Genomic DNA, 16,492 nt, shown 5'->3' with positions numbered 1-16,492 from the left:
CGGCCTTCTGCTCTGAGCTCAGACTCTGCAGGACTGTTTATACAACTCCAGCTATTGTTTGCCTTACTATTTCCATTTTTGAGCTTCATTCTCAACGGCGCCAGCGGGGATGGGGAGACGGCGGTGGATATCATAAACTCTACAGTGTGTTGAAAATTTCTCACATCCCCCGATCTTCTTCACTTTTGATCGAATTCGCTCCCAGCTTACGTTTCCGCCAGCTTTGCATTTCAAGAGACCAAAATGATCTCACTCTTAGTCCGACTGGATGGAGAGTGTAGTTAATTTTCAAGGTTTTCTATAGATTCTCAATTGGTTTGGACTTTCACTAGGCCACTCCAAAAATATCCCCACAGCATGATGCCTTCACCATCATGTTTCTTGATAGGGATGGTGTTTTTTAGTACCCAGTTTCAGTTCCCCACCATAGAGTGTTTTGCTCACTTTTCTTCTTCTATGATTTTTCTTTCCTGAACTGTGGATCTCTGCTCCTCCATCAGAATTACCACGGATGGCTGCTTCTCTGATTAATGCTCATATGAACCGCACAGCCATGTGTTGATAGGTATGCATACTATTTGGATGGCTTGAACAGAGCCCTGTGAGACGTTCAAAGTTCAGGAAATTGTTTTATGTGTTAAATTTTTCCACAACTCTCTCTCTCTGACCAGTCTCCTCGGTTTTCATGATTCTCTTTGTTCATTAATGTTCTCTAACAAACCTCTGAGACCTTCGCAGAAAAGATGCTTACTAACGTCTTCTACTTCCGAAGCCAAATTATTGCACTGGATTTTATCCACAGGTATCACAGTAAAGAGGTTTTAATACAAACACACACTGCAGCTTTTAGATTGATAGTCTAAAAGAAAAGAAAACAATTTTTATGCACTTCAAGGTTATGTTTTACTTTTTTGTTCACATAAAACCCCAACAAAAATGTGGTTGTAGTGTGAGAAAATGTACATTTAATGAGTTGCAACATGAGTTTCTTTCTTCATTAATGCTTGAGTAATTTATTTGTACTGTTTGGCATTCCTGAGCCAACCATCCATTACAGCTTCATAAAAACAACCACCTGAAATGTTTTGTTTATTGTTTGTTTGTTTTTTGGCTTCTGGTTTTACTGAACTCCTCAGAGACGATCAGCGTCCCTCACCTCTTACGTCTCTCTGGATGCAATCGTGTTCGTTTCTTAACAATGCTGTGCTTCACGCGAGAATGTTAGAATTTTGGCAAAATACAATTTATTCTGCAGCTATTTTATCAAATGTTGCAAATGCTGTTTTTAACATGGCTTTTATTTAAATCAAACTTCCCCATTGAGTAAAACAAGACTTCTATAAACAACACTGAGGCAGAAGTTTTGATCATACAGAGTTCTTTGTGTAGGTAATTGATATTATCCATTAGGTAAATACAGGAAAAGCTGACCTGTGGACTGAACTGTTAACTCATGTTTGTCACATGCAGTAAATGTTTTTGAGGCTGACTCTAAGCTATAAATCTTCCAATAAAAACAATCATTGTTTTCAATCAAGCTTGAAAACAATAAAGAAATTAAATCTCAAGCTTAAAACACAGGGGGGAAAAAACAACAAAAAGACAAAACATAATAACAGATCAATCAGTTGTGAAATGCAAAATAAACAAGACAGAAGCCTGAAAATTATTGTGCGTTTATTCTGTGGCTGCAGAATATTGGACTTTAAGGACCAGAATCAAATCAAACTGAGGTTTGGATTTGGAAACCCAAACTGTCAGATCATGCTACCACATAATTTAAATGTGGCAACATTTAAATATCACACAAAACTGAGGCAAATATTAATTTGGATAAAAGGAGAATTGCGTAAGAGGGCAATGGCCAAACTAGAAAACAATGTAATTGTGTAAAACAATAAGTGTGTAAACTGTGTGCTGTTTAATTAAGCAACATCCTTGCTGGAAAGTGTGCACAGCTGACACACTCTGCTTTTACTAAAACAAGAACCTAAATCACTCAATCTGCTTGCTGGTTATCTTTTACCCTGTATGTAGAGGGAACACAGGGACAAATGCAACAAATTGCACTTAATATCACAGGGAAAGTTTCTGCTAATAATTAAGAGAGTATTTTGTTTACTATTAGTATAATATTTTTTATTTTAAATGTATTCATTAGCAAAAGATCTTTGACACACAAAGCAGCTAGCAGTAGACAAATGCTTCAGATTATGAAGTATGAAGGCAAAAATACATAAACAGAGATGTGAAAAAATATTCAGATTTCATTAGCTTTGACTGTGTTTGTCACTTACATTTTTCAGATCATCAAACAAATATTAAAATTAAGAAAGATAAAGGAACAAATACAGAATGATGGTTAAGTAGGATAATTTTATTAAAAGAAAAAACTTATCCAAAACAACCAGGCCCAGTTTGTAAAAGGAATCACCTCCATTCTTATAAATGAACCTCATCAAGGTCTGATAACTGCGAGACCTGTACTAAAGTCTAGCAGCTAAAACCAATAACATGGTGGTGGTAGCATGATGATGTGGGGCTCTGCTTTGCAACCTGACATTTTATAATAATAATCAGAGACACACCAGCAAATCTAGCTCTAAATGACTTAAACAATTATGTAAAAAAAGATTCACTGACTTGATGTCAGTTGTTTCTGCCAAGAGTGGCACCTTGTGACAGTTAGCATGCAAATTGTTCATTTTCACATTTATTTTCTTATCGGGTCTCACAGCCAAAGTGTTAAAATGTGTTAGAGAGGTTACTTCTGAATTAACTGAGCACAGCATTGCACTGCGGCGACACGTTCACCAGTATCTTAGAGAGCGGAAGAGAGTGTGTGTGGTGTCATGCAACAAGCACACACACAGTGATGTTGAAAGACATGGGGATGGATTATTTATGCAACATCCTCACCCACACTTTGTAGAAACAACATGCTCTTTTTCTTTCTCAACAGGTTTTTGTTTGTGACTCGTTGAAATAAAGTTATTCGTCAAACAGCAACACAGGTTACAACTAGAAAATGAAAATGAAACTGCTTTACTCATTTGTGTCAAACCATTGGAAGAGATTTCAATACTGACGATGAAAAGTGATTCAAAGGAAAGAGTTTTCAAGTTGGGTAGTGTGGAGTCGTCACTAGAAGTCAGTATTTTTTGTGCAGCAGAGAAAGTGATCTCTGCTACAGAGATAGAGATTTTTTTTTTTTGCAAAAAATTTATACACTTACAAATTTATACATAAGAGATAAGGCAACAGCTAAAACTAGGCAAGTTTCATGGGAAAAGGCTAAAAGCTTAATCAGCTCTCGACACATAAGTGCTGATTCAGAGCAGGTTCCAGCTGCTCTGCATCAGCTGTAACCTGCAGCTCTAAATTCAAATCAAGACAGCTTCCTGTGGAGAAACAGAACATGAACAGAGAAGCTGTCAGAGATCTGAGCTCTTCTGGTCAACATCATATCAGCCAGACCTGCTCAGGAGCTGAAGGTGAGTTATCAGGATTTAGTGCTGCGTCAGCGCCTTAGGGTTTTTCAGTGAATCTGCCTTCTGTTGCTCTCCACCGATGACTGCAACTCAGAATAATCTTTCATTAATTAGCTGCAGGTAACTAGAGAAACTGATCTGAGGATACTTCTTAAGCTACAGTTTCAGATTAGTTACTTCGAGAATGTGTGAAGACATTGATCATCCCAAGAGAACTGATCCGACTTTTTCTGAGTTTTATCTTTATTGTTTTAATTCTCTGTCTGGTTTAACGAGACCCAAATAATAGCAGTGAAAAGAAACACCTTATCACAGATATGTTTCATTTATTTTAAGTTTGTACGCATGGAAGCCACATTAAATATTTATGTGTAATGTTTAATTTTTTGGGGAAAAAAATGTTGCATCTGGTTTGTAATCAGAGATTGAAATTTCTGAGTTAGGGAGAAATAAACTAAACCTGAAGTCGGGATCTTAAATTCAAAAGTTGGAGGATTTTTACCAACCCAAGCCTTGAACTTCAACACGGCTGCTTACACATGCAAAACATAGCAAAGACATCCAGTGGAAATAAAAACTCAACACATCCCCTTTAAATGATTATTTTTAACTTCTCCAGCGCTTTCAACACCAGTTCTGCAGGTCAAAGGTCACAGTAAAAATTTATTATCATCGCAAAAAACAAAGAGTTTTAGCAGAGGTGTGCAGATGGCTGCACACTTTTCAAGTATCCCCCTTTCAAGTATTGGATGTATGTCTGTGCTTTGACTAGACCATTATAGCACATGACTATGTCTGACTCTAAACTAGTCTATCATAGCTCTGACTGAGTTATAATTGACTAGTTATCTTGCAGAAAGGTCAAAATTAGTCTCAGTATTCAGTCTTTTGCTGCCTCTAACAGGGTTTTCTCCATGAATTGTTATCTATTTAGCTCCATCAACTCTAACTGGCTTCTGTGTCCCTTCTGAATAAGAGCTTACCCTCAGTATGATGCTGCCTGCACCATGTTTTGTTGTGATGACATCGTTATGATGTGAAGTTGTAGCTCTGAACCACACATTTGCATGTTTTACATGTTGGCCTACAGTGGCCAGAGCCTCATGGTTACTGCATAGTATCTGTTATCTGCTGAGCTGGAAACTGGACCGCTCAAATTGAAGAATCCACTTGTTTGCAGGTGAAACACGATGAAGGTGGACGTGACAGCACTGCCCTGTCTGGGTTCAGACATCCCTGGGCTTCAGCTGATATGCCAGACTGGGAACTGGGAAATTCCCACTACTGAGTGCATATGGAAAACAACCTTAAAGCCACACTAAACCAAAAGCAGGATATTAAACACAAACAATGTAAAAGACTTAATTACACTGTAATAGATAGGAAATAGTGCAATCCCTTCTCCTCAGAGTATTGGTTTCTGGATGGAGTCGTTCGGTGGAGCCGAGTGCAGCGGAGGGATGGGCTGAGCGACTGTGGATGGGTAAACTGAAGCCAAATCAAATACAGCTAAACTTGGAGCACCGGCTCAGGTCCTGGCAGTGTGCAGACACTCGCCCATACGCACACACACCGTTCAGAGTCAGCGCAGTGTTTACGCATAGCTGAGGCAGCACTCCGGACAGCAGGCGGTCCTGATCACTCAGCCAGAGAACAAAGAGCATCTGCCCACAGATGCTGAGACTCAAACACACCACCACCCTCCTGTGGCCTTTTCAACTTTTAACAGCACCGGCCGTGATACAGCGAGTGTTCAGAAACACACGCACACACACCCCCTGTTTGCTGTTACAACAGTGAGCAAATTGAAGATAAACCAAGGGATCCCTGCAGATTAGCTGCTTTGTGCATGATGGAGGCTGCCTCTGGTGGGCTGAAGGGAGGGACCCCAAACAGAGCAGCCATGCTATTCAGTCACACCCTCAGTGGAAGGTGTGCTCGGCTTCTGGATGTTGTGTCAAGAACTCGACTCTTCTTGTTGCAGCTTCATGGAAAACGCCGCTTGGCTCCAGTGTTTGGTTTGGATTAGGACATGAGGTGCCTGAAAAATACCTTCTTGGGTTCACTGGCAGTGTCAATTACAGCTTCATCTCAATTGTATGAGGCTTCTATCAGGTTTGACATAAAAGGTCAAAGGTCAGGAGCAACGAGGTCTACCCGGGTCCCAATCCTCATTCTCACGTTGAGCTGCAAATGTTGAACATGTCAGTGGAGAATTAAGAAATGTCAGGCAGCAGCAGAAGAAGAAAGTCGGAACTGTAAACCATAGAGCTATAAAAAAGTTTGTATCATGAAAAAGTTCAGCATTTTTTGTCACACCAAACCATCACTGACTGTGGAAATTTCACACTGAACTTAAAAAAACACAAACTGTTCCTCCAGACTCTGGGATGTTGATTTCCAAATGAAATTCAAGCCTCACTTTTAAATGAAAACCAGTTCAGTTCTTTTTCTCCTTATTCCAGGTAAGACACCTGGCTTGACACGGGGAACGCTACATGTGGAGCCCATGGTTAGTGTTGGAGTGTGCTGACTCTGGCTTCAGCCTGATGGGATTTTGTTTAACAATTTTCTCAAGGCTGAGGTTGTAACTTTTCCTTCCACTCAACTTTCTATGAATATGCTTGGCTGCAGCACTCTGAGCACAACCAGCTTCTTTAGCAATTACCTTTCATAATTCACCCTTTTTAAAAAAAATATGGTGAAGCAACATTCTTATTTTTGAGACACTGAATTTTGAGTTTTCATTTATAGGACTTAATAAAAATAAAGACAGACTTGAAATATTACATAGTAAATAAATCTACACTAGTTTATATCATATCAGCAAAGAAATGATTAAAGTTAAAAAATCTTATCAAATGCTGTCAAGAAACAAAAACAGTCACTTTTTTATCAACAAAATGTTTTGAGATTTATTTTGTTGCTAATTTTGGGGAGTGAAACAAATTCATTCATCTGCCTTTGTGTGGGCCGTATTGTTTTTGCTCATTTGCTCCACTAGATACGTAGTGTGTGTGTGGATGTGTGGGTGCGTGTATGTGAGCGTACAGTCAACTTTTATAGCATTTTCACAGGCAGCAGCTAATTACGACTAAATAGCAGAACTCAGTTTTACAGGAGCAGGACTATAAAACATTTACTCTTTTAGAATCAGAGATTTATAAGCACTGAATCATAATGACACCACTAATAAAAAATTTTTTTCTGGCAGTAGCCTAATGCCACGTTGAAAAATGTTGACAAAAAAAAAAAAAAAAGTCAACCTCTACATTGATTCATTTTGGAAAAGATGAACAAAATCACTGATGGGCCTTTTTATGCTGCTGGTGCTCATAGTTCCAGAAAAGGATCTTTACCAAAGTCTCAACCCACAAACTGTCTACAGAACAGTTTGTTCTGTAGACAGTTTTTTTGTCTGTCTGGTAAATAATTTCTGCGTTTTGCTACCTGATGATCTTTTGTCAGGTTTCTGGCAGACTCAAACCGTAACTTACCATAAAACCATGAGTTCTTCTTGTTTTTTAGAGGTCATAGAGTTCAACAGGTTCCCAGGAGCTGTGCAGGAGGAATGGCCCGGAGCCTCATAGATCCTCCGCCGTACTTGGCAGTGGTCATGAGATACCCTCCACCTACACATCTGGTATTTTCCACTACAGACACCTGGAGTGTTTACTAGTTGAACCTCCTTGGATCAAAACGCAGTGAACTTCCTTCACCATCAAGTGTGCATGGCGGCAAGATGAACACGGGATAACAGGAAGTTGTTCCTGAAAACCTAAAAAATTTTTGTTAGGTTTTCTCTAAAGAGAAAGTGTGGAGCATAATTGGATCGCTGCTGATTTCATTTTAAAAAACAGATCTGTTAATATATGATTATGTCCCACATAAAGTACTTAAAGGTCAGATTGTTCATCCAGACCAGATGGAAGATGTTGAATTTTAGTGGCATCCAGAGAAAATATTTTGTTGGAAACATCTGAGTTGACTTTGAGGAACGCTCATCCCACCCACAGACGCAGCGTTCCGGCTCACACGAGAACAGATTCTCATACGACATGACAAACTCAGAGGCTTGTTTTAACTGATCCAAGGTTACGCAGATGAAATTTACAGCAGATGCAAGCTAACAAGAGAGCCAACCTGCCTGAGCATGCTCTCTAACGCCTCTGCAGGAGCTCCTGAACTCCAGTGATGTATAAAGTGTGTGTGTGTGTGTGTGTGTGTTTCCATATGCAAAAAGCTTCAATCAGAGCCACGGCACTGAAAGTGACTGACGTGTTTAGACAGGAGGCAACCTACGACAATTGACATGTTACATCTGATCCATGATTCTTTATTGTAAGCAGACAACCTCAGGCACAAAAAGAAGGCAGACTCCATGTGTGCTGAAATAATAATGAGTTGTATTTTAAAGTACAGACTGACAATAGATCAATAAAACAGAAAATATGTGCAAAAGAGTAAAAGCAAAAAATATCTTCAAAGTGATAAACAGCTTTTCTTTTTGGATCAGTGAAGTGCACAAGAAACATTAACATTCAGACGTTCGCGTACAGACGCACCAAGCTGCAGCTCGGCTCCGAGGAGTTCAGTGTATCGGGAGAATACAGTAAAACATTTACACCCTACAGATTGTCTCAGCGGCGCGGGCGTCACACCCGAGTGTGGTTTTGGAAATAACTTAGAGGAGCCTGTTAGGGCTTCCCCCGTCCTGGACGGGGAGCGCTGCCGTTTCAAAATCCCCTCCATCCTCGCACACGATTCGAAGTGTATTCAGAGGTGAAAAACAGGATGCGAAATGGACTGGATATATTGTATCACTCTTCCTGTGAGCTGCTGTCGCTAAATGAAGTTAAAATGCACACGGTCAGGAAGCTAGGAACTACAAGTGCCGAGGAAGAATCAAAAATAGCTGAACCTAGCTCACCTCCCAACCTAAACATTTCAGCAGCACCCGGCGTCGTTTAGATAACGTCACATTCAGCCTTTGTAATAGATGAACTGAAAACAGCGCAATAGGAGGCTAATCACCAGCAGCACACTCTGTTCTGGTGTTTTCTTTGAGACCAACTTTGTGTAACAGTGATCATGTCTCGGAATACTGTGTAGTGGAGTCTTTGTTCTTCCAAATAAAGCATCAAGATGTTCTTTGGCCAGTTTACCCTGATCAGATCCAACACGGACAAATAAAGCCACGTGTGAAACGTGTTCTTTGTGAACAAACAGACAGGTGAGAATCTATCTGATGGTTTTCTGTTTGAACAGCAGAGGCTCAGTGCTAACTGGGAGTTTGTTAACATCTGTAAGAGGAAAGGAAAGCCCTCTCATCTTGCATCCTTTTCTCATTTAATGGAGGTGTGAAAGACCAAGTTGGGAGTCACTTTAACAAATTCTTCCTTTAGGGCTTTAACTCTAGCTCTTCCTGCATTCTGCCTGTGGATACATGCAGCTATTAACATTTAAACCAGACAGAGTCCACTGTGCTGCCGTTTGGCTGTGAAACTGTGGTCAAAGTCTCATCTTTCAGGAGCTTAGGGGAGCGTCTGCCCATCAAGGTCTGGGTTGATGCCCAGCTCGGTGAGGAGCCTGTGGAGGTGTGCGATGGTGTTGGCCAGCTGCTTCTTTTCCTCCTCGAGAGCAGAAACCTGCTCCTTCAGCTGTCCCTCCGACTGCGCCAGGGCCTCCACCCGACTCTCCAGATTGCAGACCCGTGCGTGGGACACCTGCGTTAAACGGGATCAGAGAACAGTAGCTTGAATGATCAGCGCACAGGAGAGCAAACTCTCTAGCAGAACCGTGCACGCCTCTTGGACATTTCACATTAGGTCATGTTACAAACCCAAACTTCACGGTTTTGTTGGGATTTTATATGAGATTAGCACAAAGTAGTGAACAGGTATGGAGAGGAAGGAAAAGCGTGGCCTCGTCTCTGACAGATGCTTTCCTTAGCCAGAGGTTGCATTAACAGAATATTCTCGGTATTTAACCCTTTGGAGTCTTGGGTCTAAATGGCCGTTTTGGTCTAATTTTGAATTTACCCTTATATTTTCACCATAAAAAGTATTTACCTTACCTTGTTTGGTATCATTATTTTCAGAACATCCTAAACTTTGTGATTTTACAGTGTTTGTTTCATTTTGACAAAATTTATTATCACATTGGAGCAAAAAACACACACAGAAACATGACGTCATGCCCGCCACAGGGCGGGCGTCGACCTTAAAAGGTTAACCATTATTTCAAATGGTGATGAAAAAATATGAAGGCTATTCGTCATTTTAATGTATTACAATTAACACACCACTTTTCAACTTACAATTTGAGTGTGACAAATTCAATCTATAGAAAGAAAATTGGAGTATCATCTCTGGACACTAAACTAAACGCATCACTGACGGAGTGTTGAAGCGTTATGAATGATTTGAAGTGCGTCTGGTGCAGAAAAGAGCTCATTCCTCCTGCTGCTCCTCGTTCAATTATTTTTTATGACGGGATTTTGTTGACACCGTCTGTTAAAATGAAGTACAACTAACTAACTCTTATGTGACCTCTGTCCCTTCCTGACCTGTCAGCTCAGGTCAGGGGTCTGCAACCTGTGATTCTGACAAAACCAAATAATTAGGTGACTTCTGAAAGCAATTTACCTGCACTAGGTTTCATTTAGACATATCAGAGTGAAGGGGTTTGAATACACATAGCTTTCGACCGTGGATCTTCACATATTCTGCATGTCCGCATACCTGCAGCTCCTCCAACAGGTCCAGGTTCTGCTGCCGGAGGCTCTGATTAGTCCTCTCCAGCTGCGCAGCTCTTTGCTGCTGGTTGAGGGTTGGGGGCGTGTCCAGCAGCTCATCCTGCAGCACATGGTACTCAACCTCATAGGCCTGTAGCTGCTTGGACACATCCATCTCACAAACCTGATTAAACGAAAACCACGACATAAAAAAATCTATTTACCAAAGACTCAAACCTTCTAAAACGTTAGACTTGAACGTTTTACTAAAAGCGGGCAATCGATTTTCTACCTAAATACATGGAATTGCTAAAGATTATTAACACAGGATACATTTATTTACACAAACTGTCTATGATATGCTACACTATGCGTTTCTTTTAGTTTATAACAGTAAAAATGGGTCAAATTGAAATATGGCATTGCTCAAACTCAAGGCGTCAGACTGAAATTAGGTCAACACTTCTTTCTGAAGAGAAAAGCAAATTGTTATTGGGAGAAAGCTTTCAGGAGGGAGGTAGCCGTCATCCCATGTTGCTCACAGGCTTTACTCTTCATTATGCTCAGGATTTAGGAACTGTTTGGATTATTAAAGTTGAAACGTAGATTTATTCCCATTCTGCTTTGCTTTGTTAGTCAATAGGGTTACGTAGAAGGCACAGTTTGAGTGAGAGGTGGGGCATGAGCAGCTCTGGATTACTGTCCTCAGAATAACGCTAAACACTTTGGCACTTTAGCACCAACATTATAATTTACCATTTATACAAAGTCCAGGTACTTTATTCAACATTTGAAAAAGAGCATCTAAAATAGCAATAAAAACTGCTGAACATTAAAGTTAACTGCATATCAAAATATAAAGGAAGCACATCTATGGACCTGATCAAACCTGCTATGAAAACCAGACCTTTAATGTGTTCATGCTGGTTTGGACAGAGCAATACAGGTTTTAAGGGCAACAAACAGAATAATTTCATTTTTTTTTAAACAAAATCTATACATATTCTATTGATAAAAGCAGCACCTTCAATAAACCTGGCCTGAAAAGCTTCCTGCTAAAAATGTGTTTTATTCTCACTCTAATAAGTCTTTGAACCTTTGCATTACTTTATTTCTCCTGTCCTGATTTTATGTGATTTCCATCACCCCAATTCAAATGCAAATTATGTGGATGCAAATAGAGACAAACTGTAAAAGTCATAAATAACTATATTTTCTCTTTGTAAAATTTATGAACAAGGACTTTACACTAACTTTTTGCACTGGTGTGTCTAATTATTTTTCATGACTTTTTAAATCACTGTCAAATGAAGGTAATATTGACCTGTTGATGACTAATAATGAAAATAGTTTCTTATTTGGAGCAGAATTACATCTCAAGATACATTAAATAAAAGAACATATTAGGAGATGCTCATTTCCTACCTGGCTTGAATGAGTTTAAATCTAGATCTGACAGAGGTACAAATAATCCCAAGTGTAACTTTATTCAGATTTTACTTTATCATATTGTTTATTATGATTCATTCATCTCGTCTATCTGGCTATGAAAATATTGTATAGAAATAGTCGACAGCCGTTCTCTAATGAACTCAACAACGTGTTTTTTTTTATTTTGTTTTGGTTCTTGTTTCCAGCAGATACAACTTCTCGCTCACAAAACGAACACAGCGCCGTTTATTTCTTATGTAAATATCTATAAACCGAGTTCACATTCACTATTAAGTCTCGTTTGTAGGAACTGAAATGCAAATGGACCCTCAATTCCTGCCCTGTGCGCGCAGGAGAAACTAATAATTACCTTGGAACAACACAGTAAATGAAGTGCTCTATATTTTCAGCTTTAGTGCATCTTGGCCAGTGAAACTGGCGAAGCTGCTGGCTTTAAAACACTCCACCCCCCTTTTAATCTCAGTGGCACTGGCTCGGAGTGGATTATTTGTGGCTCGTTATCTGAGACCGCTTCCGAACCAAACTTCACATAACATAGAGGCGTTGGTAGCTCCAAGTCAGAGTAATGGTAAAGACTTTTCGGATGGTTCAGACCTTAACTTTTCTACTTTTTCCCCCCTCAACCACACAAAATCCTCTCTTACTTGACTTTCCTAGCCTTTCAGCCTAGCCCACTCACCGCTGACTGCAGACGTAGTTACGTAGCTGGTCCACGGCCAATCAGAGAGGAGTTCCCGCCTTTCACTGTCTCTGATTGGTTTGGACTACAAAATCCCAAAGTGTGTCTGTTTTCAACGCGGATTTTTTATTTATCCTACCCCCCACCCCATCACTGGTAGCACCATTTTATTTCATGTGCAACATTTAGAAATCTGGTCGCATATACGACCAAACTGATCTCACTCCAGAGCCCTGTACAATGATCTGTTTATTACAACAGATCTGGATCATTAAAATGTACCTCTAGTTTCACAGATCATCACAACTTTAACCAACGTCCCAAACTAAAAGTTGCAAACATCATAGTTCTTGTAGCCGGGTGCTTTTTGTGCTGAAGTTGAAACTTGGTTACTTACAAACTTGGCTGCAATGTGAAATGAAGAACCAAGTCTAGAGGGAAATAACCAGTGAGAAACCAGTTTGTTACATTATGCAAATTTCAAAGGTAACCCTGAAGCTAGGTTAAGTTTGTAATACCCAACAGCTTTAAAGTAAAGCATCAACTCTGCTGCTTGACGAGTTGTAGATTAATATTCTAAAGCACAGAATGAGGGCTGTTAGTTATTGGAAACATTCAGCAGGTTCACCTGATCTTATGTATTTTCTAAAAACGGTGGAATGACATCGACTTAAAATGACTTGACACACACCCAACAACTGCACTACGTGCGGCTGGAAAAGCAGGGCGTGGCTCACACCGAGATGAGCCTCTGTCACTCAGAGCTGAGGTGGAACTGAGGCAAGTTTAAAAGGTTAACTGTATTAAATGACAAAAACAAACACAATAAGACGCTGCAGGAATTTTCACAGTGAAAATGACGTAAGCCAAGATACTAGAACTCACAGATCCATCTAATCCCTTCAGAACTGATGGAGGAGGCAATCAAGAGTGATTCAGAGTCAACACTGAAAGTCAGGTGATATTTACTGTCCTATTGTTCACAAATACTTGCTTTAAGACTTAAGCAAACTCCACAAAAAGTCTAAGACTGGCAATGTTTTTTGCAAAGTCTAACAAATAGCGTGTCTCTAACTTTTTAAAAAAGGTCGTAACTGTAAATCTGCTCTGATCTTAAGCGTAAACAAATTTGTGGTGAAGGATAATTGTACAAATTCAACCAATTCAAAACAATTGCTGAAAGTCATCATAAAATCAATGTGAGAGAGGTGAATATTTGGTGGATTTTGAGCAATGTAAGGAGTCATCAAAGTAAAGAATAAATGCTTTTCACTATGTGCTCCGCTGCAATTTCATGTTGCTGAGGTGATTTAGTTTATTTTCTAAATCACTCTTAAATCTTTACAATATTTTACCTTGCACTTCTAACTCCTAAATGCCGTTTCTTCTAAAGTTCTTTTTTTTTTCATTAAATTTGTATGTAATAATAAAAAAGACAAACCTGAACAGAAACCAGACAAATAGTTACACGTATAGATTCGGACAAACTGGTTGCCACCCCCATTAAAGTGGTGAATTTAAAAAACGAGAGTTTTATGAGCATTTTAAATAGAAGACTATAAGATTAATTAATTGTTGAAACTGTTTTGGCCATGGATGAATGTTGAAGGCAAATATTTATATTTCCAATCTATCTTTTTCAATATCGATATTTCTAGACCATGTAGAGCCCCATTTACTGCAGTTTTGTAATTTTACACTGAAAACAACAAAACCTAAACTTTATTCAGAGGAGAAAATAAAGTTAAGAATAATTGTTTTAAACAAACACACCAATGTCATGCTTACTGTACTTGAGCTCCTGCTATTAATACTTTGTACAACAAGAAAGTATTTAGTCTCATCCTATAAAATTTCACAACATTGGAGCGTACAGAGAAAGGAATCCTACCTCTAGGTATACTCTCAATTCCTAGAGGAAGGATTTCGATTGATATATATATCTATCTCTATATATAGATATATCTATCTCTATATATAGATATATCTATCTCTATATATAGATATTATATACATCACAGAGGGACTGTGATATATACTACTATATAATAATCTCATTTATTCTTTAGATCCATCACACAAGGAGAGAAATATTCCAGCCTTTATTTCTTGTAATTTTGATTATTATGGATTAGAGATAATGAACGCAAAAATTACGTGTCAGAAAATTAGAATATTGTGAAAAGTTCAACATTGGCATCTTATTGTGTCAAACTCTAATCAGCTAATTAACTTAAAACACAGAAAAGTTTCTTGAACCTCTAAATTTCACTTTATGTTTCTGTAGTTGTCTTTAAGTCGCTTTAAATCACTTGGTCCAACTGCAGTAGTTTCATACAGGTTCTGTAAAAACATCTGAATTTGACAATCTGTTCCAGTCTCATCCCAATCTAACTCAACTGTGATTGTTTCTATCCAGTCACAGCAAACATTCAACATTTTTCCGCTGAAATTTTATGTTGTGGAGGTGTGATGAGTGGTTGCATTTCTGCAGGACTGTGTGGGCAACAAGCTGCACACATGGATATGAACATGCAGATATTAACCTGCCCTGACTTGTTGCTGGTCTGATCTTTTCATGGGAGCTGTAAAAATTACTAAAGTAAAATGTTGTATTCTTCCGAACTAGTCTAGGCTACTAAGGTGTGTCCGTATCAGCTTTTATGGGAAGAATGAAAACAATATGAAGTGAAAATGTAAACTTTTAAAGTTGAAAGTAATTCAAGGATGAATGAGATGCAATTGCGTTTCAAACTGAGCCAGGTTAGTGTCTTTATTCCCACCTGGTTTATGGTTTTCTCCATCTGCACCAGGCCGAGGTTGGGTAGTGTAGTCTTTATGAACTCCACTATGGACTCCAGGCTGTCGTGCTGCAGGATCAGAGGCTTGTGGCTACCCAGCAGGCTCAAGGCTACTTTGAAGATAACCTCTGAACCCTGGAGGAACAACATATCTGGTAAAGAGAGGAAAAAAAAGCTGGTCAAATGTTGCTAAATAAAAGGAAAAGAAAGACATACAACTCAATAAATATGGTGAAAAAGCAAAGCTCTGACGTCAAAACTTTTTAGGATGCATTTGAATAAATACAAATCATGACAGGTGGTGACAGTGAAGCTTACCGTATTTATGCGTGACTTAAAGGCTTGTTTTTAAAAACAGAATAATGATCTGACGTCAATAGAATAAATACAAAAGCAAACATAAATATATGCTAGAGTGAATTTGCAGAGCTAAGCGAGGGTGTGCTTTTGTTTTTTTTTGTCTTTCTTTGAATACATCAGGGTGTGGTTCTGGGTTAGGCAGAAGTGCATGAGATCATAGATGAGAATAAGAAATGGGAGCAGAGGTGTGGAGCCCAGCATGCGATATTTAACACGTGATGGCCCTCATTCTCAGACACGCACGAACACACACTGATCGTTCTGCTCAGATGAGCTCAAGGAGACAGCAAGTCTGGTTCAGTTGCAGAGCCCGATATAAGAAATTAGGCAAGACAACAATACTAAGGATGGAATGAAGGAGAGAAAAGATACGGCTTGAAAAAGAGATAGAAACTAAGTGGGTGTTAAAATATTTAAAGATAAAAAGACTCAAAGAGAAACAAAAGGCAAAAAATGACGCTGAAAATCATCACTCTGCGTCACCGCTGTGACTCACTTTGAGGCTAAAATCTAAAGAGAGTAGATTCTTGAAGAGACAATTACTGAAAATATACTCTAATAATTTAGTGTATTATTTCATCAAGCATTCTTAACATTTTAGACCCATTTTCTGAGGGTGTAACAAGAGTCGAGTGTCAAGGTGACTCCTACTATCTGGGATGGACTGAGAGTAGAGCCGCTGCTCCTCCACGTCAAGAGGAGTCAGGTTGGGATGCCTGCTGGATGCAGGTGAGGTGTTCCGAACATGTCCCACCAGGAAAAGACCCAGAGGAAGACCCAGGACATGCTGGAGGGACTGTGATCTTGGAACGCCTTGGGATTCCTCCAGAGCAGCTGGGGAAAGTGGCTGGGTGCGGAAAGTCTTTGACTCTCTGCTTAGGCTGCTGCCCCGCGACCCAATCCCGGATACATGGAAGGAAATGGATGGATGGATCTAACAAGATCTTCTTGTAATATTAATCCCATAAATCAA

At 39.3% G+C, this 16,492-nt stretch overlaps 1 protein-coding gene across 6 annotated transcripts in view; it reads right to left on the bottom strand.

Moving 5' to 3' along the window:
• Positions 1-7,811: 7,811 nt before the first annotated feature.
• tbc1d1 (TBC1 domain family member 1) overlaps positions 7,812-16,492 on the bottom strand; it is a 55,316-nt gene continuing 46,635 nt past the window's right edge. For all 6 annotated transcript variants that reach the window (XM_023333158.1, XM_023333161.1, XM_023333162.1 and 3 more), the window contains 3 exons: positions 15,142-15,311; positions 10,235-10,411; positions 7,812-9,217 (listed from right to left, as the gene is read on the bottom strand). In XM_023333158.1, the coding sequence (XP_023188926.1) occupies positions 9,026-9,217; positions 10,235-10,411; positions 15,142-15,311 (539 nt within the window). In that variant the 3' untranslated portion in view covers positions 7,812-9,025. The remainder of the gene's footprint in view (positions 9,218-10,234; positions 10,412-15,141; positions 15,312-16,492) is intronic.

Source organism: Xiphophorus maculatus, chromosome 5 (genome assembly GCF_002775205.1).
Source record: "Xiphophorus maculatus strain JP 163 A chromosome 5, X_maculatus-5.0-male, whole genome shotgun sequence".
NCBI lineage: Eukaryota > Metazoa > Chordata > Actinopteri > Cyprinodontiformes > Poeciliidae > Xiphophorus > Xiphophorus maculatus.
Note: the sequence above shows the minus strand (reverse complement) of the source record. Positions and strands in the feature narration are given on the sequence as shown.